The sequence below is a fragment of the Pongo pygmaeus genome, chromosome 20, assembly GCF_028885625.2.
Source record: "Pongo pygmaeus isolate AG05252 chromosome 20, NHGRI_mPonPyg2-v2.0_pri, whole genome shotgun sequence".
Lineage (NCBI taxonomy): Eukaryota > Metazoa > Chordata > Mammalia > Primates > Hominidae > Pongo > Pongo pygmaeus.
This window is the reverse complement of record NC_072393.2, coordinates 2,197,087-2,223,292: the sequence shown is the minus strand read 5'-3', so window position 1 is coordinate 2,223,292 and position 26,206 is coordinate 2,197,087. Positions and strand designations below refer to the sequence as shown.

At 59.5% G+C, this 26,206-nt stretch overlaps 1 protein-coding gene across 3 annotated transcripts in view; it reads left to right on the top strand.

Annotated features, from left to right (window-relative positions):
* The first annotated feature begins 494 nt into the window (after positions 1-494).
* Positions 495-26,206, top strand: part of LMNB2 (lamin B2) — a 29,233-nt gene continuing 3,521 nt past the window's right edge. Inside the window, exons 1-10 of one of the 3 annotated variants that reach the window (XM_054465482.2) lie at positions 495-811; positions 12,530-12,666; positions 19,314-19,470; positions 19,557-19,682; positions 23,935-24,105; positions 24,187-24,312; positions 24,585-24,805; positions 24,994-25,273; positions 25,438-25,545; positions 26,059-26,178. In XM_054465482.2, coding sequence (XP_054321457.2) covers positions 548-811; positions 12,530-12,666; positions 19,314-19,470; positions 19,557-19,682; positions 23,935-24,105; positions 24,187-24,312; positions 24,585-24,805; positions 24,994-25,273; positions 25,438-25,545; positions 26,059-26,178 — 1,710 coding nt within the window. In that variant the 5' untranslated portion in view covers positions 495-547. Of the gene's footprint in view, positions 812-12,529; positions 12,667-19,313; positions 19,471-19,556; positions 19,683-20,637; positions 20,992-23,934; positions 24,106-24,186; positions 24,313-24,584; positions 24,806-24,993; positions 25,274-25,437; positions 25,546-26,058; positions 26,179-26,206 lie in introns of those variants that run through there. The other 2 variants (XM_063657958.1, XM_054465485.2) reach the window with 2 other exon arrangements.

Below are 26,206 nucleotides of genomic sequence, written 5' to 3'. Positions count from 1 at the left end.
TGCCCAGGCTGGAGTGCAGTGCCGCGATCTTGGCTTACTGCAACCTCCACGTCCCAAGTTCAAGAGATTCTCCTGCCTCAGCCTCCCGACTAGCTGGGATTACCGGCGCGCGCCTCCATAGTAGAGACGGTGGAGGGGGGGGTTCTCCCTATGTGGTCCAGGCTGGTCTCGAACTTCGTTTCTCAAGTGATCCACCGGCTTTGGCCTCCCAAAGTGCTGGGATTACAGGCGTGAGCCACCACGCCTGGCCCTGTATAGCCTTTTGTGTCTGGATCTTTGAACACGTTTTGAGGTTCTCTAAGTGGGGAAACAGGTACTAGAAAGCAACCCAATGCTGTTTCCTCGTGGCGGAGCTGGAAGTTTGCAGCCAGGCAGTCTGTCTCTGGAGTCAGAGCCTCTGCGAAGCGGGAGCTGGACGGAGACTTCAACTTCCGGCGTGCCCCGCGCGCGCCCGGTGGCCGGACTACCAGTCCCAGGCTGCCCCGCCGCGGCGGGCGGCGGGCGCGGCGCGGCGCGGCGCCATCTTGCAGCCGGCGGCGCGGATTGAATGAGCCCGCCGAGCCCGGGCCGCCGTCGGGAGCAGCGCAGGCCGCGAGCCGCCGCCACCATGGCCACGCCGCTGGCCGGCCGCGCGGGCGGGCCCGCCACGCCGCTGTCGCCCACGCGCCTGTCGCGGCTGCAGGAGAAGGAGGAGCTGCGCGAGCTCAACGACCGCCTGGCGCACTACATCGACCGCGTCCGCGCGCTGGAGCTGGAGAACGACCGGCTCCTGCTCAAGATCTCAGAGAAGGAGGAGGTGACCACGCGCGAGGTGGGCGCCGGGGCTTAGGGGCCGGGCGGGGGTGCAGCCGGCAGGCCCCGCCCACCGCGGGGCGCGCGATCGCGGGGACCCTGAGTGCAGACAGGAATGGGCCCGGGTCTCGAGGGTCTCCGGGGGTTTCGAGGGGCCCCTGAGTGAGCGGTGCAGTTCGGCCAGGCCCCGCCCACCGCGGGGTGCGTGATCGCGGGGACCCTGGGCGGGGGTGCAGACGGGGACAGGCTCCGGCTCGGGGGTCTCCAGGAGGTTTGGGGGCTCCTGAGTGACGGGTGCTGCTTGGCTAGGCCCAGCCCACCGCGGGGCTCCCAGTCGCGGGGAACCCTGAGCTGGGATGCAGACGAGGACAGTCCGGCCTCGGGGATCGCCGCCGCGTTTCGGAGAGTCCCTGAGTGAAGGGTGGTACTCGGCCAGGCCCCGCCCACCGCGGGGCGCGCGATCGCGGGGGACTCTGAACGACTCCCGGCTTGGGGTCTCCAGGGGGTTTGGGGGAGCTCCTGGATGAAGGGTGCAGGTCCTGGCCACCGCGGGGTGCGCGATTGCGGGCACCCTAGGCAGGGGTGCAGACCCGGACGGGTCCCGGCTTGGGGGTCTCCAGGGGGTTTCAAGGGGTCCCTGAGTGAGGGGCACAGCTCCGCCAGGCCCAGCCCACCGCAGGGTATGCGATCGTGGGGGACCCTGAGCAGGGGTTTGGACAGCCTGGCCTCGGGGATCTCCAGGGGGAGACACTGAGTGAGGGGTGCCACCTGGGCAGGCCCTGCCCACCGCAGTTTCCAAGATCTTGGGGGACCCCTTGGGAGGGGTGCAGACCGGAATGGCCCATTCTCTCGGGGACCCCCAGGGGGTTTCTAGGGCATTGAGTGAAAAGTGCAGACCAGGAATGCCCCACCTATAGAGGGGGTCCCAGGAGATCTTCCGTGTTCTGAATGAGGGCTGCAGAGGGGTCTCCAGCTAGCTCTGGGGACCCTTCCGTGAGAGGTGCATTTTGGAGCCATGAGGGTTACAGACTAGGGCTCCCCACCAAAGAGAGGTCCTGGGGATTTGGGGGCTCCCTGAGTATTGGGCTGCAGCCTCCCATATGCCTCATCCCTCAGAGAATTCCAAGGAGACTTGGCGGCCCCCCCAACTGAGGGGGTGTGAGTGGGAGTCTCTGGGGATGAAGCTGGGTATTGGGGTATCCGGGGGGGAATGGGGGTGGTCTCTGGGCTCCAAGGAGACTGGGGGGCCCAGGCCCTCTGAGGAGGCCCAAGATGGGGTGTGGGGGGCAGTCTTCCTGGAGTCTCTGGGGTGAGTCACGTGGTCTCAGTTCTCCCTGGAGCTTTAGAGAGTTCCCTGATGAATCCAGAAGAGATTGGTGACTGGGGTGGGAATTAGGCCCTTCATCTCTCACCAGGGCCAGGGTGGGTAGGGGGCTGAGGGAGAGGTTCTGATACCTTGGGGTCCCACTGGAAATTTGGGAGGCCCTTATTTGTGCCCTGGGGTCACCGGTGGCCTGGCAGGTTCTGCCCCAAAGAGAATATGAAGGAAGGGCGAGAGTTGGGATCTTGGGTCCAGTGGAAAGTGTTGAGGTTCTGAATGGGTCCTGAGGCTTCAGTGCAGACTGAAGGAGAAGAGGCGGGAAAGTCTGCCCACCAAGGGGATGTGAGGTCGGGGTGTCTTGGGGTCTGGGTGCAATCTGTCCTGCCCCAAACCTAACCCTGGGGAGGCTCTTTGTCCCTCCCGCTGGCCATGCCCAATCCAAGGACAGGACTTCAGAACGGGGGGCAGGCAGGGGCACCCACTTGACTCCTGCCATGGGTTGGGGTCCTGGGGTCCCCAGGTTCCAGCATCCTGTTGGGAGAGCTGGGTGCTAAAGTCGGGATTTGCAGCGCCCAGCCCCCACTCGCCCATCTGGAGATCAGAGGACGTCGTGGGGTTCTGGGAGAAGAGCTGCTTGTTGAGGGAGTCGGGTCATTTCTGGGAGCCACTTACCCTCTGTGTGACCTTGAGCTAGTCACTTACCCTCTCTGGGTCTCAGTGCCCTCGCCTTTGGAATGGGTATAATTATAAAACCCACCTCTTACTTGTGTGTGGGGCCACAGCAGGTTAACTTTTGTTTAGTGGCTCCTTGTGGGTTCTGTTTTCACAGTGCCCTGGGGACACGGAACCTGAAAGAATGTAGCTGGTGCCTTTCAGGGAGGTAGAAGGAAGATCAGTGCTTGGTGGGGTTCCCTGCGGTAGAAGGAAGATCAGTGCTTGGTGGGGTCCCCTGCAGTAGAAGGAAGATCAGTGCTTGGTGGGGTCCCCTGCTTTTCTTTCTTTCTTTTTTTTTGAGATGGAGTCTCGCTCTGTCGTCCAGGCTGGAGTACAGTGGTGCGATCTTAGCTCCCTGCACCCTCTGCCTCCCGGGTTCAAGTGATTCTCCTGCCCCCGTCTCCCGAGTAGCTGGAATTACAGGTGTTCACCACCATGCCCGGCTCATTTTTGTATTTTTAGTAGAGACAGGGTTTGGCCTTGTTGGTCAGGCTGGTCTCAAACTCCTGGCCTCAGGTGATCCGCCTGCTTCGGCCTCCCAAAGTACTGGGATTACAGGTGTGAGCCGCCGTGCCCGGCCAGTCCCCCGCTTTTCAATTAGTGTGGCTTTTTGGGGCAGGCCCCTGTGTCTCTTGGAGCCTCCATCTTGCCATCTGTCTAGTGGGGATAGAATTGTCCCAACTTAGAGGCCGCCTGCTGGACCCGTGGCGTGCAGGGTTAGAGCTGGTTTCTTGTCTTTGGGCCTCTGTTGTCCCACCTGCCAATGGGACGAACAGCTGCAGGGAGCTTTGAGGGTGCAGGGCCTGGTGAGTGCTGGGGAGGTACCAGCCCCAGCCCCTCTGGACGCCCCGTTGGACCGGCCCTGTGCCCTAGAGGGAGCCTGGCCCAGCCACCTCTCAGGGCCGCAGCAGCATCCTTTACAACTCAGTCCACTCAGGCTGGGTGAAATGCGGGTCTGACTCCAGTGAAGGCGGCCATTCAGCAGGTGACACACTGGCTCCCCTCCCCCCCGCTGTGAGCCCTGTCACCCAGCCGTGTCTGCAGGGCATGTGGCAGGGGACAGCTGGGAGTTCCGCCTGCGACTAGTGGGCCAGGAACCCAGCTAGTGGGGAGCAGAGCTGGAAGCCTGCTGGGGTGGGGGCCACTGGTGGGGGGCGTCACGTGGGCCCACATGGAGGGAGTGACCTGGAATAGCTGGGGGCCTTCTAGACGCAGGCGGGCCAGGTGGGGTTCACAGAGCAGCCTCAGGCTCAGGCTGGCAGGATGGGGGCAGGGGAGGGAGCTCTGAACGAGGAGGGACTTGGGGTGTCAGGCCTCAGAGCATGCAGGTCACCTGGACAGCAGGGCCTCTCTCACCTGGCCAGGTTCTGCCCCAGGGGACTCTTGGCCAAGGCTGGGCATGCCTTTGGTTGGCACATTGGGGGGGAGACATCATTGGTATAGAGTGGGTGGAGGCTGGGGTGCTACTCAGCGCCCCGAGAAGAGAATTACCTATCCCCCACGAGGATGACCCAGCCTCCATGAGGATAACGCGGCCTCCATGAGAATGGCCAGGCCGAGGAGCCTGCTGGGAGGCGTGAGGGACTCAGTTCAGATTGTTTCAGGCTCATAACACGACTCAGCATCCTGGTGCATGGCGGCCCCCGAGGTCCTCACACACGCCTTTCTCGCTTCTTTTTTGAGATGGAATCTCACTCTGTCGCCCAGGCTGGAGTGCAGTGGTGTGATCTCGGCTGACTGCAACCTCTGCCTCCCAGGTTCAAGCAATTCTCCTGCCTCACCCTCCTAAGTAGCTGGGATTATAGGCGTGCACCACCACACCTGGCTAATTTTTGTATTTTTAGTAGAGATGGTGTTTCACCATGTTGGCCAGGATGGTCTCTATCTCTTGACCTTGTGATCTGCCCGCCTCAGCCTCCCAAAGTGCTGGGATTACAGGCGTGAGCCAATATGCCTGGCCTTTTTTTTTTTCTTTCTAGACAGAGTCTCTCTGTCGCCCAGGCTGGAGTGCAGTGGCGTGATCTCGGCTCACTGCAACCTCTACCTCCTGGGTTCAAGCGCTTCTCGTGCCTCAGCCTCCCGAGTAGCTGGGATTACAGGCATGCACCAGCATGCCCGGCTAACTTGCTCACTTCTTTCCTGCCCGCAGGAGCTCACCCTCACACACTCGTACAAAACCAGGCCAAGCATGGGTTCCACATTCCCATGTGACACTGGGGGGTGTCTTTTGGCGGTGTGGATGAATCGCCATATACAAGCATCATTGGAGGGCTTGGGGAAGGGTGGGTGGGGGCTGGCCAGATGGGTATTTGTTGAAGGGGGAACACTGGGTGCTGGGGGCAGGGGCAGGTGCAGGGAGGCTGTGCTGTGGCCCGTGTCCAGGCGCGGGAAAGGCAGGTACTCCAGGTACTTCCCTGCCAGGCCTTACGTTCCCGAGGGACGAGACCTGGCTTAGGCGTCTTCTGCCTTCCCCCGCCCCTGGTGTCCCCCGGCTGCTCAAGGCTGCCGGAGGGGGTCTCGGAGGCGGCCCAGGAGAGCGTGGAGGATGGAGTCTGCTTTGGCAGTGACCCCAAGCCGGTGTTTGCATCGTCTGCACAGAGCTGTGGTTCTTAGCCGGGCCATGTCGTACTGCTGTGTGTGTCCGAGGGGTCCCAGGCAAAGGCCATCTCAGGCTCTCTGAGCCCTGCCAGGCCCACGTGTGTGGACACACTTGTTGGCATCCCTCAAGCCTAGCACTTGCTAGATGCCGTGAAAGATGGAGCAAAAGGCCCAGCCTGTCCCCAGCCCTTTGCAGCGCCTCACAAGCACATCCGAGGCCGTCCTGCCCCAGCACACCTGTTCCGCAGGCTCAAAGGGTCTTTGTGAGGTGCCCCGGTCTCTAGACAAGAACTTTCCTCATCATCACAGCACGGCAGACCAGGCATGGTCGGCAGACTTTTTCTAAAAAAGGCCAGACTGTCTCCATCTGAACCACTCAGCTCTGCCTTAGGGTGAAAGCTGCCTTAGACCATACGTGAATAAATGGGTGCTGCTATGTGTCAATAAAACTTTATTTATACACATGGAACTGTGAAGTGCATAGACTCTGCCTGTGTCACAAAGTATCTTCATCTTTTTCCCCTGGCCTTTATTGTTTTTGTTTTTGAGATAGTCTCCTTGTCCAGGCTGGAATGCAGTGGCACAGTCTCCGCTCACTTCAACCTCCACCTCCTGGATTCAAGCCATCAAGCGATTCTCGTGCCTCAGCCTCCCCAGTAGCTGGGATCACAGGTTTGCACTGCCACGCCCGGCTAATTTTTGTATTTTTAGCAGAGATGGGGTTTCACTATGCTGGTCAGGCTGGTCTCGAACTCCTGACCTCAGGTGATCTGCCAGCCTCTGCCTCCCAAAGTGCTGGGATTACAGGCGTGAGCCACCTCTCCTGGCTACCCCTAGCCATTTAAAAATGTAAAAACCTTCTGGGCGCGGTGGCTTACACCTATAATCCCAGCACTTTGGGAGGCCGAGGCGGGCGGATCATGAGGTCAGGAGATTGAAACCATCGTGGCCAACATGGTGAAGCCCCGTCTCTACTAAAAATACAAAAATTAGCCGGGCGTGGTGGTGCACGGCTATAGTCCCAGTTACTTGGGAGGCAGGAGAATCGCTTGAACCCGGGAAGCAGAGGTTGCTGTGAGCTCAGATGGCGCCACTGCACTCCAGCCTGGGCAACAGAGTCTTGCCCTGTGCTCGCCCAGGCTGGAATGCAATGGTGCAATTTTTGTGTTTTTAGTGGAGATGGGGTTTCACCATGTTGACCAGACTGGTCTTCAATTCCTGACCTCAGGTGATCTGCCCGCCTCAGCCTCCCATCATCTTATGCCAGGTGCGGTGGCTCATGCCTGTAATCCCAGCACTTTGGAAGGCTGAGGCAGGCTGATCCTCCTGCCTCAGCCTCCCAAATTTGTGGGACTGCAGCTGTGAGCCACTGCGCTCAGCAACATCCATCATGTATTCAGACTTCCTCAGTTTCCCCGATGTCCCTTCCTGCCCCAAGACCCCATCCACTATCTCACGTGACATTTAGTGACTACGTCACTGTCTCCCAGGCTCCTCCAGGCTGATAGTTTCCTCCACGTTCCTGGTTAAAGGTTCTGGTTGGTCCTGAGCGGGCTGGGCAGGTGTGCAGTAGGACGTTCCTCAATGGGGGTTTGTGTGTTGTTTTGCTCATGGTCACGCTGGGGTGATGGGATGAGTAATGTTTTAATGGAATATATACATATATATGTGTGTGTATATGTATATGTATATGTATTTTATTTTCTTTTTTTTGAGATGGAGTTTCACTCTGTTGCCCAGGCTGGAGTGCAGTGGCGTGATCTTGGCTCACCACAACCTTCGCCTCCCGGGTTCAAGTGATTCCCCTGCCTCAGCCTCCTGAGTAGCTGGGATTACAGGCCTGCGCCACCACGCCCGGCTAATTTTGTATTTTTAGTAAGAGAGAGGGTTTCTCCATGTTGGTCAGGCTGGTCTCGAACTCCCGACCTCAGGTGATCCACCCGCCTCGGCCTCCCCAAGTGCTGGGATGACAGGCGTGAGCCACGGCGCCCGGCCATATGTATATGTTTTTTTGAGACAGAGTCTCTCTGTGCCACCCAGGTGGCAGCGTAGTGGCGTGATCTTGGCTCACTGCAACCTCCACCTCCCGGGTTCAAGCGCTTCTCCTGTCTCAGCCTCCCAAGTAGCTGGGATTACAGGCGCCCGCCACCACACCCAGCTAATTTGTGTTTTAATAGAGACAGGGTTTCACCATGTTGGCCAGGCTGATCTCGAGCTCCTGATCTCAAGTAATTTGCCCGCCTCAGCCTCCCAAAGTGCTGGGATTTCAGGCATGCGCCACCGCGCCGGGCCCTAATGGAATATTTTTAAAAAATCAATTCAAAAAATCTACAATGAACAAAATATTAATTCAAGTCAGGTGTTGTTTAGTGACAGGGATACCTTGTGGAAAGCATGTCGTTAGGAGATGTCCCCCTTGTGTGGGCATCGTAGAGTGCACTCACACACTCCCGGATGGTGGAAGCCACCACACACCCAGGCTGTGGTGTGGCCTCCTAGGCCACAGACCCACACCGCCCCCTCCTCTGGAATGCTGTGGGCACCTGTCACACAGTGGTAAGTATGTGGGCATTTAAACACGAGAAAGGGCTGGGCGCGGTGGCTCCCGCCTGTAATCCCAGCACTTTGGGAGGCTGGGGTGGGCAGATTGCTTGAGTCCAGGAGTTTGAGACCAGCCTGGGCAACATAGCAAGACCCCATCTCTTAAAAAAAAAAGTTAAAAACTAATTAGGCAGGCATGGTAGTGCGTGTGCCTATAGTCCCAGCTATTGGGGCAGCTGAGGCAGGAGGATTGCTTGAGCCCAGAGTTTGAGGCTGCAGTGAGCTGTGATTGCGGCATTGCTCTCCAGGCTGGGTGTGGCTCTGTCTCAAAATAAGTAAATAAACACAAGAAAGGTGCAGTAAGAATATGGTATTAGATTCTTTTTCTTTTTATTTTGTGGAGTCTGGCTGTCGCCAGGCTGGAGTGCAATGGCCCAATCTTGGCTCACAGCAAGCCCTGCCTCCTGGGTTCAAGCAATTTTCCTGCCTCAGCCTCCCAAGTAGCTGGTCTTACAGATGCACGCCACCATGCCCGGCTAATTTTTGTATTTTTAGTAGAGACAGGCTTTCTCCATGTTGGCCAGGCTGGTCTCGAACTCCTGACCTCAGGTGATCCTCCCGCCTCGGCCTCCCAAAGTGCTGGGATGACAGGCCTGAGCCACCACGCCTGGCTTGCATTAGAGTCTCTTTTTTTTTTTTTTTTTTTTTTTTGAGACGGAGTCTCGCTTTGTCGCCCAGGCTGGAGTGCAGTGGTGCGATCTCGGCTCGCTGCAAGCTCCACCTCCTGGGTTCACGCCATTCTCCTGCCTCAGCCTCCCGAGTAGCTGGGACTACAGGCGCCCACCACCATGCCCGGCTAATTTTTTTTGTATTTTTAGTAGAGACAGGGTTTCACCATGTTAGCCAGGATGGTCTTGATCTCCTGACCTCGTGATCTGCCTGCCTCGGCCTCCCAAAGTGCTGGGATGACAGGCATGAGCCCCCACGCCAGGCTTGCATTAGAGTCTTACAGGACCGCCATGCACATGGCCTGGGGGTGCCCAGCATGCCGCTGTGTGTGTGGCTGCCGTTGCAGAGTCGTTGTTTTTTCTCACCTTGAACGGGCTCCTGTGTGTCCCGGCGCTGATCTTGTCTTTGTTGGAAACTCTGCTGTTTTGTTCATCCTGGCCCCTCTACCTCGTGAGCCGCAGTCCGCTCTCTCTCTGTGGGGACAGGAGAGCTCGAGTGTGACTCCCATCCTGAGGGTGTCCCGTCGGCCCCTCCCTCGAGGTTAGGGGCATTTGGGAGCTTTGAGGGATGGGCAGACACCACCATGCCTGTACCTGGTGCCCAGCTGTTTGCAGCGTGGAGCTGGCCGCTTTTTCCTGACCTGGGTTATTCTAGAAGTCTGTTCCCAGGACACAGATGTGGAGGGCACAGCCCAGATGATCCCCTGCATGGGAGGGAAGGCTTGGGGGTGGCTGGGGTGCCACGGGAGGAGCTCGCTTTGCACTGCTGCCTCTGTGGGTCCCCGTCCTGCAATTGGTCCCCGCAGACCTGATATGTCTAGGACCCAGTGGTGGTCAGGAGGAGGCTTTTTACTGACCTTTGCCTCAGTTTTCCCATATATAAAATCAGGCTGGGAACCCTTATCCTGCCCCATTGTAGGTTGACGGGACTCCGAGCTGTGGCGCTGGGGCAGCCTCAGACTTTGACTTGTCCAGATTGCCCAGGATGCTTTGGTTTGAGGCTGAGGGCCCCACCTCGGAAGAGGCCCAGTCACTGCCAAGGGGTGTGTCCTGGCAGGCCCCCAGCCCTCTGCACAGGAGCCTCGCCTGTAAGATGGGGGTGTGGCCCTCCAGATGCAGGCTGACCCTGTACCCACCTTGCACAGACACCCTTGGCCCTGTAGGGCTATGGGAACGTCACAGCGTTCTAGCGGGCCGTGCTGGGCCTGGTTCCGCCTGCCTTCCTCTGGTCCTCCTTTTCCTCAGCGCCAGAGCCGGAGCAGTTAATTCCCGCCTCATATGGTTCACCCAGCTCACCCGTAGGTTTCGTGTTTTCATATATCCACAGCTGTGCCACCACCAATGCGTCCAATTTTAGAACGTTCATCCCCACTAAAAGAAGCCTGTCCCCATCAGCCATCACTCCCCATCCCCTTCTCCAGCCCCACTGCCCACACACCCCCTTCCTGTGTCTGTGCGCTGGCCTGACCTGGACATTTCATGGAAATGAGATTACACACTGTGTGGCCTTTTGTGTCTGGCGTCTCATGAGTGTGACATCCTCAAGGTGCATCCACACTGTGGTGTCAGAACCTTGCTCCGTTACACAGCTGGGTCATGTTCCTGTGTGTGGATGGTGGAGGGACTGAATTGCTTTTATTTATTTATTTTTATTTTTCATTTTATTTATTTATTTATTTATTTATTTATTTTGAGATGGAGTCTCGCTCTGTCTCCCAGGCTGGAATGTAGTGGCGCGATCTCGGCTCACTGCAAGTTCCGCCTCCCGGGTTCACGCCATTCTCCTGCCTCAGCCTCCCGAGTAGCTGGGACTACAGGCGCCCGCCACCACACCTGGCTAATTTTTTGTATTTTTAGTAGAGACAGGATTTCACCGTGTTAGCCAGGATGGTCTCGATCTCCTGACCTCGTGATCTGTCCGTCTCGGGCTCCCAAAGTACTGGGGTTACAGACGTGAGCCACCGTGCCTGGCACCATGTGTAGTTTTCAAACATGCATGGATGTGAATTTCACGTCTTCTGGGTCCACACCCAGGAGTGGAGTGACCGGGTCACGGGGTGGCTCTGTGACTCTTGGGGAAGCCCCTGGGCTGTTTTCTGTCGGGCTGCCTCAGCTCAGGTTCCTGCCGCTGCCTGTGAGGTTCCGATTTCTCTGCATACTCGCCCGCACCTGTGACTGTCTGTCTTCTTGACGGACGCCCTGGTGGGTGCGAAGTGGCATCTCACTGCGGTTTTCCTTCCGCATAGTTTTAAACTCATTGAGTGCGTGGCGCTGTGGGAGGAGGCGACGCAGGAAGGCCACGAGGAGCCTGAGCCGTGCCCCCAGCTGGCGCGTGCAGAGGCCGGGCAGGTGGTGGCTGTGGTTGCAGCAGGATTAGTAGGACGTGAAGAGGTCGCCTTCCCGAGCACCGCGTGTGCCTCGAGTTCACCCGGAGGCCCTCGAGAGGGGTGGGTTTGGGGGCTTTGCGCGGGGCTTAGGGAGGGGCTTTCTTTAGCCGGGCAGCCCAGAGGGTGTTCCAGTCGCTTCTGCCTGCCCTGGTGACCCCTGGCTCTCCAGCCCCTCCCCGTGTCCTTGCTGGCTGGCCCGGGTCTCCGTGGGGAAAGGTGGGGGCGGCTGGTGGGGTGGGGAGCTGGGGACTCTGACTGCAGATCCCTGTGATTGAGGGGTGAAAGGTGGGGGCAGCTGGTGGGGTGGGGAGTTGGGGACTCTGACTGTAGATCCCTGTGATTGAGGGGTGAAAGGTGGGGGCGGCTGGTGGGGTGGGGAGCTGGGGACTCTGACTGCAGATCCCTGTGATTGAGGGGTGAAAGGTGGAGGCGGCTGGTGGGGTGGGGAGCTGGGGACTCTGACTGCAGATCCCTGTGATCGAGGGGTGGGAGCTTCTGTCCTGGAGCCTCCGAGCCACCACATTGGCAGCTGGCCTGTCGGGGGGACACGGCACGGGGAGGCCAGATGCTCCTCCCTCCATCCCTCCCTCCATCCCCCACTCCATCCCAGGGAGCAGCCCAGCCTGAGCCTGGGCCATGTGCCTGCGTGTGAGGTGGGGGCACAGAGGGGCACGGGCTGGCCCCTGGTTGGCAGAAGTGGGGGATCTTGGGCTCAGCGGGGTCTGAGAGAGGGGCTCCAGGTTGCAGAGGCCTGGGGGGAGTCTCAGGGGCCCAGAGGGGTCTGAGAGGGGACCCCAGGTTGCAGAGGCTGGTGGGGGCAGGGGGCTCTCGGGCCCAGTGGGGTCTGGGAGGGCCCCGGGTTGCTGTCATCACCAGTTGTCCGAGAGTGATCAGCCCAGTGTCCATGGTGCCTACCGGGAGAGACCCTTGATTAAACGTCCCACCAATTTTCTGGTTCTGAAACTGAGAGTGTGAAAAATGCACCTAATGGCCAGGCATCATGTCGCTATGACAGCAGCCAAGGGGCTGCATGTCCGGGTGTAGCCAGTTCTCCGGGGGAAGGGGACAGGCTCCATCCAGCTGCTATGCTGGTCCAGGCCCAGGGCCTTTGGTCTCCGGCACTGGGCGCCACTGTCCCGGGAGCTGGAGCTTATGGAGAGACGATCATTCCAGAGGGGGTTGCAGCAGAGCAGGAGACTCCTGGGATGGCTGGGACCCAGGGCCACCTGGCTTCCTCCTGGGTGCCGGCCCCTCCCCAACAGGGGGCTCCCTCTGCTGTGTCTGTGAGATGGGCAACACAGGGTGTCCCAGTGTCCCCAGGCTGCCATCCTCTCTCTCTGCGTGCCAGTCCCTGGGAATCTGAGCAGGGCCAGTGGCCGGGCCCCCAGACTGCTGTAGTCCAAGGGGAAGAGTCCCTCCTCACTTCACCCTGTCCTGGATCTCCCCAGGTGAGTGGCATCAAGGCGCTGTACGAGTCGGAGCTGGCCGATGCCCGGAGGGTCCTGGATGAGACGGCTCGAGAGCGTGCCCGGCTGCAGATAGAGATTGGGAAGCTGAGGGCAGAGTTGGACGAGGTCAACAAGAGGTGAGTAGTCACGGCTGGGCATGACGTCACCCTGATCCCGGCACCACGGGGTGGATGGGGGCAGGTGGGCGTTGGGCTCGTGCGGGACCCTCTGATACGGGCACAGCCTGGAGCTCACAGCTCCCATCCTCTCTCCCCCACCGGTGGCTGCCACGTCACTTTTCTGCGCTGAGGAAAGTGATAGATGCTCACGTCGGACAGCGGGAAACGCAGGGCAGCTTAAGCTCACAAGTAAAATCTCCCGTGAGCCTCCCCAAAGAGGGCTTCCTGATCAGCCTGGCCTGTCTCCCTAGTGTGCACACGCACTTGCACATGCTTACCTAGACCACGGGTGGCACCCAGTGGACACCGTGAGACGCGTCTGACCTCAGGGCCTATCGTGGGCATTTCCCTGTGGTCGGATGTTCTTGGTGTCGGGGTTTTGTCCCAGCTGCTGGGACGCTCGGGTGTGTGGTGTGTGACCAGGGTGCTCATGGGTTGTTGGGCTGCCCCATGGTTGGCTGCCAAGTCCTTCTGGGTGACAACTGTGTCCATCGGCAGAAACGATCTCCCCTCTCAGCCTGGCAGTGAGTCTTTCCTGATTCTGGGCGTGGGATGTGGTGGGCGGCAGTTTAAACACAACGATGATGACAAAAGGAATATTTATTCAGAGGAGCCAGGAGGCCAGTGAAACACTGAGCACAAGGCTTTTCTTGATGTGAGGCTCCAGCTAGAGCGAGGTCTCTGGTGCCCTGCGTGTGGACACCGTCTTCCGTGGTCTCCAGCCGCCGGCATTCAGGTACCTGCAGGTGCCTCAGATTTCCTCAGGCCAGGGTGGGTCAGGGTCTTCCCACGCTGCTCATTCTCCCAGAGCCACACAGGCGTGGCTCAGCCTGAAGGGAACTGCTGGCAGGAGGGGTGGCACCTCGGCCACCTGGTACGGGGGTGACAGCAGCCAGTGGCTTGAGAATCCACGTTGTCCCTGAGTTGGAGTGTGGCCAGAGGAATGACCGGGGACCCCGTGTCCAGCAGTGCCGGGGCCCCCATGCGTGGTTGCAGGTGACCTCTCCATCCGACGCCCTCCTTCTGCCTGGGCTGGCGCTGCTCCCGTGGAGAGCTGACTTCCCTTCCCCAACAGGAGACCCTCCAGGTCGGCCCAGGGACCACTACCCGCCCGCCCAGGGCCTGGGGCTCCAGGAGGGACCATTTGCGCCCTGATGGTGGCCATGAGCCGGGGACCCTGGGGCCAGGCACGAGCCAGGACAGGCTGCCCACTCTCAGCACATCCCACACAGCACAGGTGCACGGCAGGACCTGCTCAGGCAGCGGCTCTGCGCTGTCTACCTCCAGCACCCACCGTGCTTAATAAGCAGGTTCATCAGTGGAGCCATGCAGGCTCTGGCATGACTAGAGCTTGGACAGGGGTGCACGGAGCTCTGAAATGTCAGAACTGCACCGTGCAGATGGGACAGAGCTGCTGCTGGCCCCGCACCGGGCGCCTCTCAACCGTTCACTTTAAGACATTGAAATATACAGGATGTGAATTTCACCTCAAATTAAAACATTAAAAAAAGAAAATGCTTACACAGTGCCCACCCTAGAAAATGCTACACAGTGCCCGCCCTAGAAAATGCTACACAGTGCCTGCCCTAGGTGTTGAGGAATTCCCAGTTCACAATCTCCTGAGCAGCGCGTGGCATCTACAGTGAGGCCCATCTTTTCCTTTTCATTGAGACAGGGTCTCTGTTGCCCAGGCTGGAGCTCAGTGGCACAGTCATAGCTCGCTGCAGCCTCGAACTCCCAGGCTCAGGTGATCCTCCTGCCTCAGCCCTGCCCCGAGTAGCTGAGACCCCAGGCACACACCACTACACCCAGCTAATTTTTTTTATTTTTTATTTTTTATTTATTTACTTTTGAGACATAGTCTTGCTCTGTCACCCAGGCTGGAGTGCAGTGGTGCAATCTCGGCGTACTGCAACCTCCACCTCCCAAATTCAAACGATTCTCCTGCCTCAGCCACCTGAGTAGCTGGGATTACAAGCTCACACCACCCTGCCGGCTAATTTTTTTACCAAGTTGGCCAGGCTGGTCTCAAACTCCTGGACTTAAGCAATCCACCCGCCTTGGCCTCCCAGAGTGCTGGGATTACAGATGTGAACCACCATGCCTGGCCTAATGTTTTTATTATTTGTAGAGATGAGGTCTCGCTATGTTGCTCAAGCTGGTCTTGAACTCCCGGGCTAAAGTGATCCTCCCACCTCGGCCTCCCAAAGCATTGGGTATAGATATGAGCCACTGGGCCAAGCCTAATGTTTTTCTTATCCTAACAAATTTATCTCCAAAACCCCACAATGAGAGAAACACTGGGAGCAGCGTGCAGGACCTAACAAGCCAGAGCCTGCCGGAAAGCTCTTTCAGCAGCGGTGGCCCTGGCTCCTCCGGCACTGCTGGGCCTTTGCACTGCTGTTCACCTGCCTGGAAGGCTCTTTCAGCAGCAGTGGCCCTGGCTCCTCCGGCGCTGCTCCTTCAGGTCTCTGCCCCCAGGGTTGTCTCCCAGCCCCCTTCCAGCCCTGCTCGCAGGCAGCCTCCCGTCTGGTGTGCAGCCTGTGTCACAGATGCCTCCCTCCGCAAGGACGTCCTGCAGTGTAAGGCAAGGATTCTAGTTGCACCTCTGGTGTGAGCGCGATGTCTTCCACACAGCGGGCACTCAGGATTTGCCCAACAGATCCCAGCTTCCCCCAAACCCCTGCAAAAATCCCCAGCAGGGCCGCGGGGCTCGCAGCCCTCTGAGCAGAAGGGCCTGGCCTGTGTGGCATGTGCTCAGAGATGCGGGATCTGCACCCCAGACCCTGCTGGAGATCCGCTTCATGTGGGGAAGTAGAGCTTAGTGTCCCTGAGGGCTGTGGACGGGGGTGCATCAGCTTTGTGGCCAAAGTCTCTGGCCTTCACGCCTCTCAAAAGCAAGCGGATGCCGCACCTCCAGTGTGTGGAGAGCCCTGGCTACACCAGGTCCAGCGCCAGAGTGGCTGGCTGCCCTGCCCTGGCGGGACACAACAGGAGCCAGACCCGGGGTTCAGTGTACCCGGCACGGATGCTTTTACCTGGCAGGTGGCCTTAGACCTGGTTGTCTGACTCCCGACCACGGACCCCTCACATAAGAGACCCGTTTACACAGTGGCTGCCCTGTAGCTTGTGTCTGACCTGTGTCCAGGGTATGCCTGCCCGACCATCTCTCTGGCACTGGGATCCCAGCCTGGGGCAGCTCCTGATTCTTCTGACAGAAGGCGCAAATTCAGCACAGCCATAGGAAACAAGTTTGAAGATTTATTACGGAACCTGGGCAGGGAGGGCACTGTGAGCTGGGAAGGCAGCCCTCCCTCCCTGGGTCACACGAGGAAGGAAGGAAGAGTCCCACAGAGAGTGAGAGCTTGGCAGCTAGTGGGAGAGAGAGAGAGAGATGGGTGGATGATGGGTGGATGGGTGGGTGAATGGATGGATGGATGATGGATGGATGAGTAGATGGATGAATGGATAGATGATGGGTGGATGGATGATGGATAGATAATGGATGGATAGATGATGGATGGATGAGTGGATGGATGGATGGATGAGTAGATGGATAAATGGATAGATGATGGAGGGATGGATGGGAGGATGGATGGATGGAGATGATGGATGGATGAGTGGATGAATGGATGGATGGATGAGTAGATGGATGAATGGATAGATGATGGAGGGATGGATGGAAGGATGGATGGATGGAGATGATGGATGGATGATGGATGGATGAGTAGATGGATGGATGGATGGATGATGGGTGGATGGATAGATGGACGGATGAGTGGATGGATGGATGGATGATGGGTGGATGGATGGATGGATGATGGATGGATGGATGGAGATTATGGATAGATGATGGATGGATGAGTGGATGAATGGATGGATGAATAGATGGATGAATGGATAGATGATGGAGGGATGGATGGAAGGATGGATGGATGGAGATGATGGATAGATGATGGATAGACGAGTAGATGGATGGATGGATGGATGATGGGTGGATGGAAAGATGGATGGATGAGTGGATGGATGGATGGATGATGGGTGGATGGATGGATGATGGATGGATGGATGGATAATGGGTGGATGGATGGATGGGTAGATGGATGGATGATGGGTGGATGAATGGATGATGGGTAGATGGACGGATGAGTGGATGGATGGATGCATGATGGGTAGATGGATGGATGATGGGTGGATGGATGGATGATGGGTGGATGAATGGACGATAGGTAGATGGACGGATGAGTGGACGGATGGATGGATGATGGGTAGATGGACAGATGAGTGGATGGATGGATGGATGATGGGTAGATGGATGGATGATGCGTAGATGGATGGATGGTGGGTGGATGAATGGATGATGGATAGATGGACGGATGAGTGGATGGATGGATGATGGGTAGATGGATGGATGAGTAGATGGATGAATGGATGATGGGTAGATGGATGGATGGATGACGGGTGGATGGATGGATGGATGATGGGTAGATGGATAGACAGTGATAGATAGAGCAATAGATAGATATAGCTATCTGTAAGTCTGGGCACAGTGGCTCACGCCTGTAATCCCAGCACTTTGGGAGGCCAAGGTGGGCGGATCACCTGAGGTCGGGAGTTCAAGACCAGGCTGACCAACATGGAGAAACCCCGTCTCTACTACAAATACAAAATTATCTGGGCATGCTGGCACATGCCTGTAATCTCAGCTACTTGGGAGGCTGAGGGAGGAGAATCGCTTGAACCCGGGAGGCAGAGGTTGCAGTGAGCCGAGATCGCGCCAGTGCACTCCAGCCTGGGCAACAAGAGCGAAACTCCATCTCAAAAAAAAACAAAAAAAGATATAGCTATCTGTAGATTGATATATATGGACATAGATTATATAGATAAATACAATTATTGACAGAGATATACTTAGACATACAGTCACTTTCAGCTATGGGTCACTTTCATTTCTTGGGCAAATCCCTAGGTGGTCTTTTGAAGGGCACTGGGGGGTTGGGCACGGTGGCTCATGCCTATAATCCCAGCACTTTGGGAGGCCAAGGCAGGTAGATCACCTGAGGTCAGGAGTTCGAGACCAGCCTGGCCAACATGGAGAAACCCCATCTCTACTAAAAATAAAAAATTAGCAGAGCCTGGGTGGCGCATGCCTGTAATCCCAGCTACTCAGGAGGCTGAGGCAGGAGAATCATTTGAATCCGGGAGGTGGAGGTTGCAGTGAGTGGAGATTGCGCCACTACACTCCAGCCTGGGCAACAAGAGCGAAACTCCAACTCAAAAAAAAAAAAAAAAAAAGGCTCTGGGGAGAGTCGGGAGTGCATTCTGCTGGGCGGGAGAGGTCCCTGTCACTTCTGACCTCTGGCCACGGGCTCGAGCTGCCTGGATGTGGATGTTCTTTTAATGTCCAGCCAGCGGCCTTTGCTGTGTTATTCCAGATACACCCAGTTGTCCCCATCCTGGGGTGATTCTGTCCCCAGGGGACACTGGGTGATTCCTGGGGACATTTGTGGTTGTCAAAACTGGGCAGCGAGAGGTTCCTGGTCTGAAGTGGGTGGAGGCCAGGGACAGTGCTCAGCACCCTGCAGTGCCTAGGACCACCCCAGATGTCGGCAGTTGTGACGCTGAGAAACCGTGGGTGTCCTCACTCAGGACCACCCCAGATGTCAGCAGTTGTGACGCTGTGAAACCCTGCGTGTCCTCACTCAGGACCACCCCAGATGTCAGCAGTTGTGATGCTGCGGAACCCTGGGTGTCCTCACTCAGGACCACCCCAGATGTCGGCAGTTGTGATGTTGCGGAACCGTGGGTGTCCTCACTCAGGACCACCCCAGATGTCGGCAGTTGTGATGCTGCGGAACCGTGGGTGCCCTCACTGTTGCTTGGGAGGATATAGTTAGTTCCCTGCGGGGAGGGGGTAAAATTCAGCTCCAAGACATAATTATGCTTAAAAACATTTAAGAGTCGGCCGTACGCGGTGGCTCGCACCTGTAATCCCAGCACTTTGGGAGGCTGAGACAGGAGGATTCCTTGAGCCAGGAGTTCAAGACCAGCCTGTGCAAACAAGTGAACCCTGTCTCTTAAAAAAAAAAAAGAAAAAGCTTAAGAGCCTAAAATCCACACTGGTAGTATTTGTGTGTTTAAAAAGCCTGAGTATTTGCTATCTTAAATATCTAATGTTGGAGCTAATTTGGTTTAGTGGAAGACCAGGTGAGCCTACTTCAGACAGCTTAAGTTTACAAACAAGGCCGACTCTTCAAAGGCCAGGGTCTTCCTTTGTCACATTAACAGAGGATGCATTAATTTCTCCCCAAATGGTCCTCCTGGGTCCAGAACGGGCAGGAGAGGCTGGGAAAGCCCACGCCTCCAGGGTGGTCCGAAGCGCTGGTGCCTGCCACTTGCTAGACTCCTGACAGTGCAGGGCAGATGATGAGGGCACGTGTGCCTTTGCCTGGGCACGCGGGGCTGCGTCATCTGCAGGACGGGAAGGTCTGGGGCTCGGAGGCCCCCGTGACCTTGTCCTTGGGCTCGCCTGACGCCCCCTGAGGTGCTCCCTGTGGCCCCATGGACCTTGCCCCTCCCCGCTCACTTGCCCTCTTGACTTTCAGCGCCAAGAAGAGGGAGGGCGAGCTCACGGTGGCCCAGGGCCGTGTGAAGGACCTGGAGTCCCTGTTCCACCGGAGCGAGGTGGAGCTGGCAGCCGCCCTCAGCGACAAACGCGGCCTGGAGAGTGACGTGGCCGAGCTGCGGGCCCAGCTGGCCAAGGTAGGTGCCAGGGGCCGCGGGACACCCCAGCAGGGTGTATGCAGCAGACAGATTGTCACGCCGGCTCGCTGTCCTGTGTCTCCCAGGCCGAGGACGGTCATGCAGTGGCCAAAAAGCAGCTGGAGAAGGAGACGCTGATGCGTGTGGACCTGGAGAACCGCTGCCAGAGCCTGCAGGAGGAGCTGGACTTCCGGAAGAGTGTGTTCGAGGAGGTGAGTGAGCGGCCTGGCCTCCAGCCTGGCACGGCGGAAACGCAAAGCCCAGCCTTATGGCTGTAGAGGGCGGAAGCCTGAGGGTCCCTCCCACAGCTCCAGGGAGGCTCCTTCCTGCCTCTCAGGGTGCCCTTGGCTTCAGCTGCATCTCCCCAGTGTCTGCCTCTATCTTCCCGCGGCTGCCTCCCCTCTGTGTATCCTACAAGGACACTTGTCATTGGATTTGGGGCTTGCCTGGATCATCCAGAGTGACCTAATGGCATCTGCAGAGACCCCATTTCCAAATAAGGTCCATTCACAGCTGCTGGGGATCGGGACGTGGGCATGTCTTTTTTTTTTTTTTTTTTTTGAGACGGAGTTTCACTCTGTTGCCCAGGCTGGAGTGCAGTGGCACGATCTTGGCTCACTGCAACCTCTGCCTCCCAGGTTCAAGCAATTCTCCTGCCTCAGCCTCCCGAGTAGCTGGATTACAGGCGTGTACCACCATGCCCAGGTAATTTATGTATTTTTAGTAGAGACAGGGTTTCACCACGTTGGCCAGGCTGGTCTCGAACTCCTGACCTCAGGTGATTCATCCACCTCGGCTTCCCAAAGTGCTGGGATTCCAGGCATGAGTCACCATGCCCAGCCAAAACACATCTCTTCAGTGTCAAGGAAGGCCTACTTTGATTTCTTGCCTTTCTAAAAGCTTGGTGTTCCCACCCTGAGAGCTGAACCCTGGCCGCCTGGGATCCCAACTGCTAGACCATGAGGCAGGCCTCAGGTGCATCTTCTGGGGGCCACTGTCCAGCCTCCCACAGGGCCTCCTTGTCCAAAGCGAGGGTGAGGCCCACGCTCTCCACCCAGCCTCCTTCCCCGACCTGCAGCCCTCACCTGGGGCCTCTGCCTCCGGAGGCTGGGAGAGGAGAGTGGGGAGCAAAGGCATCGGCCTGTGTCCTTTAGAACCAATTGTGATGTCACAGTGCAGGGTGGAATGCGGGGGCCGGCCGGGCCCACACTCACTGCCCAGGGAGAGCTGCTGGCTGCTGGTGGAGGGATGTCCAGGCCGCTCAGGAGCCGCGCCCCTCTCCGGCCAGGCCCAGAGAGCACGGGGGCCCCCACAGGAGCCAGAGGGGAGGCCGCCAGGGCAGTTGTGAGGGGGCCTGTGGGGGAACCTGTGAGACAGCCTGTGAAGAGACTCACTAGGGCTTCTGTGCGGGGGCCCAGGAACGTGCCCCAGGTGGAACCCACGGGGCATCTGGGAAGAGACCCACGAAGGCGGTGCAGGGGCCGGGAAGAGGCCCCGGAGGGGCCCTCACGGGGAGCTGCGGTAGGGAGCCTGACGCAGGCCCGTGCAGCCCCCAGGGTGCGGAGTCCTGGAGAGGGCGGCCGTGGAGGCGGGTGCGCGGCCGTGGAGGCGGGAGGGCGGCCGTGGAGGTGGGTGCGTGGCCGTGGGCGCGGGAGGGCGGCGGTGGAGGTGTGTGCGCGGCGGTGGAGGTGGGTGCGTGGCCGTGGGAGCGGGAGGGCGGCCGTGGAGGTGGGTGCGCGGCCGTGGGGGCGGGAGGGCGGCGGTGGAGGTGGGTGCGCGGCCGTGCGGGCGGGTGCGCGGCCGTGGGGGCGGGAGGGCGGCCGTGGAGATGGATGCGCGGCCGTGGGGGGGCGGGAGGGCGGCCGTGGAGGTGGGTACGCGGCCGTGGGGGGCGGGAGGGCGGCCGTGGAGGTGGGTGCGCGGCCGTGGGGGCGGGAGGGCGGCCGTGGAGGTGGATGCGCGGCCGTGGGGGGCGGGAGGGCGGCCGTGGAGGTGGATGTGCGGCCGTAGGGGGCGGGAGGGCGGCCGTGGGGGCGGGAGGGCGGCCGTGGAGGTGGGTGCACGGCCGTGGGGACGGGAGGGCGGCCGTGGAGGTGGGTGCGCGGCCGTGGGGGCGGGAGGGCGGCCATGGAGGTGGGTGCGCGGCCGTGGGGGCGGGAGGGCGGCGGTGGAGGTGTGTGCGCGGCGGTGGAGGTGGGTGCGTGGCTGTGGGAGCGGGAGGGAGGCTGTGGAGGTGGGTGCGCGGCGGTGGAGGTGGGTGCGTGGCCGTGGGAGCGGGAGGGCGGCCGTGGAGGCAGGAGGGCGGCCGTGGAGGTGGGTGCGCGGCCGTGCGGGCGGGAGGGCGGCCGTGGAGGTGGATGCACGGCCGTCGGGGGCGGGAGAGCGGCCGTGGGGGGCGGGAGGGCGGCCGTGGAGGTGGATGCACGGCTGTGGGGGGGCGGGAGGGCGGCGTGGGGACGGGAGGGCGGCCGTGGAGGTGGATGCACGGCCGTGGGGACGGGAGGGCGGCCGTGGGGGCGGAAGGGTGGCCCTGGAGGTGGGTGCGCAGCTCGCGGGACTCTGCTTGTCTGGGCTACCCGTCTCGCTGACTGCAAAGGTGGCCAGCTTCCTTCAGAAGCGTTTCTACTGTTTTTGTTTTTTGTTTTTTGTTTGTTTGTTTGTTTTTGAGATGGAGTCTTGCTCTGTTGCCCACACTGGGCTCAGCCTCCCAAGTAGCTGGGATTATAGGTGCGAAGCACCACACTCAGCTAATTTTTTTTTTTTTGAGACGGAGTCTTGCTCTGTCACCCAGGCTGGAGTACGGTGGCACAATCTCAGCTCACTGCAACCTCCGCCTCCTGGGTTCAAGCGATTCTCCTGCCTCAGCCTCCTGAGTAGCTGGGATTATAGGCGCGCGCCACCATACCTGACTAATTTTTGTATTTTTAGTAGAGACGGGGTTTTCACCATGTTTGTCAGGCTGGTCCAGAACTTCTGACCTCATGATCCACCTGTCTTAGCCTCCCAAAGTGCTGGGATTACAGGCTTGAGCCACTGTGCCTGGCCTAATTTTTGTATTTTTAATAGAGATGGGGTTTCACCATATTGGCTAGGCTGGTCTCGAACTCCTGACCTCGTGATCTGCCCACCTCAGCCTCCCAAAGTGCTGGGATTACAAGCGTGAGCCACTGCGCCCAACCTCTGCGGTTTTTATAAACCAGTCCCATAGTGATAAAGTGACATGGTTTCTGTCCCGGAGCGGGGGGAGCTGGGAAGAGGAGGAAGGGGCTGTTTCCTTCCTGAGAGCCATGTGAGCTTCAGTTGGTGCCTCTGCCCTGGCGTGACCCCGCCCTGTGTTGGGACAGCTGCCCCGTGGCTCCCTGCCTTGTGGCCCGGGCATCCCATCACTGTCAGGGCCGGGTCTGCTGCCCCCCTGTGATTTGGGCCCTGAGATGGGAACATCAGCAATTCCCTTTCTTTGTTTTGTTTTTTGTTTGTTTGTTTGTTTTGAGATGGAGTCTTGCTTTGTCGCCCAGGTTGGAGTGCAGTGGCGCAATCTCAGCTCACTGCAACCTCCACCTCCCGGGTTCAAGTGATTCTCTTACCTCAGCCTCTCGAGTAGCTGGGATTACAGGCACCCGCTACCACACCTGGCTAAGTTTTGTATTTTTAGTAGAAACGGGGTTTTCTCCATGTTGACCAGGCTGGTCTCAAACTCCTGACCTCAGGTGACCTGCCCGCCTCGGCCTCCCAAAGTGCTGGGATTACAGGCATGAGCCACCATGCCTGGCCCGCTTTCTTCAATAATAGCTTTTATGAGAGAGTCACTTTTTTTTTTTTGAGATGCAGTCTCGCTTTGTTGCCCAGGTTGGAGTGCAGTGGTGCGATCTTGGCTCACTGCAACCTCCCAAGTTCAAGCGATTCTCTTGTCTCAGCCTCCCGAGTAGCTGGGACTACAGGCGCCCGCCACCACGCCTGGTTATTTTAAGTCTACCTTTTAAAAGGTTACAGTTCAGCATTGGCAGGATCTCCACAGCGTTGTGCAACCACCACCTCTAATTCTAGAACATTCCATCACCCAAAAAGAACCCCCTCCCCATCAGCAGTCCCCAGCCCTGGCCCCCACGCATCCCCCTCCCTGTCTCTGGATGGGCCTGTCCTGGACATTTCAGGAGATTTCATGGAAATGGGATCACACGCTGTGTGGCCTTTTGTGTCTGGCGTGTCTCACTGAGTGTGACGTCCTCAAGGTGCATCCATGCCGTGGTGGTGTCAGAGCCTCGCTCCTTTTCGTGGCTGAGTCACGTTCTAGCGCGTGGACGGCCCCTGGGTCGCCTCTCACCTGCACGTGTATCGGTTTGTAACTCGTGCACAAGGAACAAGGAATTGCCTGGAGGTTCCTCTTGGCACATTTTTGAGCCCTCCCTTGGGCCTGGTGCTTGGGGCCCAGGCGGGACCGGAGGGTCATGAAGCCTCGGTCCGCAGGAGGTGCGGGAGACGCGGCGGCGGCACGAGCGGCGCCTGGTGGAGGTGGACAGCAGCCGGCAGCAGGAGTACGACTTCAAGATGGCACAGGCGCTGGAGGAGCTGCGGAGCCAGCACGACGAGCAAGTGCGGCTCTACAAGCTGGAGCTGGAGCAGACCTACCAGGCCAAGGTGTGGCCGGCGCGCGGGTGGGCGGGGCGGCCGGCGGGACCCCCGCCCCGCGCCGGCGCTCACCCTCCCATCTCCCCGCAGCTGGACAGCGCCAAGCTGAGCTCTGACCAGAACAACAAGGCGGCCAGTGCAGCTCGCGAGGAGCTGAAGGAGGCCCGCATGCGCCTGGAGTCCCTCAGCTACCAGCTCTCCGGCCTCCAGAAGCAGGTGACGAGCACAGCGCCACCGCCCGCCGTCCCCCTGGCCCGACCTCTGGGCCCTGACCCGGATGTGCGGGGCACGGGGCTCTGGCCTCTTGGCATTGGATGCAGCCCTCGGGGCGCCCAGCGATGCCCCTTCCCTCCCCTCCCGTGCGCCCCATGCCCAGGCCTGGTCTCTGCCCCAGTCTGCGGTGAGGGCCCGTCTCCCGCAGTCCCAGGATCACCTGGGCCTTGTGACCCACGGGCTGCCCTGACCTTCGCCGCCCGCCCCCTCCGCAGGCCAGTGCCGCTGAAGATCGCATCCGGGAGCTGGAGGAGGCCATGGCCGGGGAGCGGGACAAGTTCCGAAAGATGCTGGACGCCAAGGAGCAGGAGATGACGGAGATGCGGGACGTGATGCAGCAGCAGCTGGCCGAGTACCAGGAGCTGCTGGACGTGAAGCTGGCCCTGGACATGGAGATCAACGCCTACCGGAAGCTCCTGGAGGGCGAGGAGGAGAGGTGCGGCAGGCCAGGAGGCTTGGGAGCAGGGAGCGAGGAGGAGGGGCGGGGCAGGAGGAGAGGCGGGACGGGGCTGCGGGGAGTGCTGGGCGGGGTGGAGGTGGGGCCGGGCCGCGGCTGCCACTCTGCGTGCCCTGGGCTGTCTGGGGCTCCCACTACCAGTCCCACCCTCCTTGCCTTCCCCACAGGCTGAAGCTGTCCCCCAGTCCATCCTCGCGCGTCACCGTCTCACGAGCCACCTCGAGCAGCAGCGGCAGCATGTCAGCCACCGGGCGCCTGGGCCGCAGTAAGCGGAAGCGGCTGGAGGTGGAGGAGCCCTTGGGCAGCGGCCCAAGCGTCCTGGGCACGGGCACGGGTGGCAGCGGTGGCTTCCACCTGGCCCAGCAGGCCTCGGCCTCGGGCAGCGTCAGCATCGAGGAGATTGACCTGGAGGGCAAGTTCGTGCAGCTCAAGAACAACTCGGACAAGGTGACTGGAATGACTGGGGCATGGGGGTAACGGGGTGACCTAGCTGGGGGGGGTGACCAGGGTCGGGGTGACCAGGGTCAGAGTGACGGGGCCACCAGCCAGGGCGATTGGGGCGGTGTCACAGTCCTGGCGGCTGAGGGTCAGGTGTGTGCCGTGTCTTCCAGGATCAGTCTCTGGGGAACTGGAGAATCAAGAGGCAGGTCTTGGAGGGGGAGGAGATCGCCTACAAGTTCACGCCCAAGTACGTCCTGCGCGCTGGCCAGATGGTTACGGTAGGTGGTGGGGTAGGAGGGCGAGGGTGGCCACGGATGGGGTGTGAGGTGGGGTCAGGGGACTGGAGGCGCAGGACTTGGCAGGGGTGGGTGGGGATGGTGGTGGCACCAGGCACCGTCTCAGAGCAGCTGCCGCGGTCATAGAACCTCCATGTGCTGGTGTCACCCCACTGGGCCTCCCTGGAGCCTGAGCGGTGTGCCCTGATTCTGAGTCCAGGCTGTTGGGGCTGGCAGGCGTCCCCGTGAAGTGTTAACAGTCAGGCGCATGGGCCGTGGAGCCTGGTGGGTGTCAGATCCCAGTTCAGCCCCTGCTTGCCAAGAGCCCTTGGCCTCTGTGAACCCTTGTCTCCTCTTGTGTATCCTGGGGACCATCACCCTGGATAAGCCTGCATCGGGCTGGAAGGACTGAACGCCCAGGGCATTGAAGGGGGCTGTGTGGTAGGAGCCAGTGGCTGGCCCACATCCCTGGAACCAGAGGTGACCCTGATGGGGCCATTGTTCTTGGGTCCTCAGGTGTGGGCAGCTGGTGCGGGGGTGGCCCACAGCCCCCCCTCGACGCTGGTGTGGAAGAGCCAGAGCAGCTGGGGCACGGGCGAGAGCTTCCGCACCGTCCTGGTTAACGCAGACGGCGAGGTGGGTGTGTGGCTTGGGGGGTGCTCGG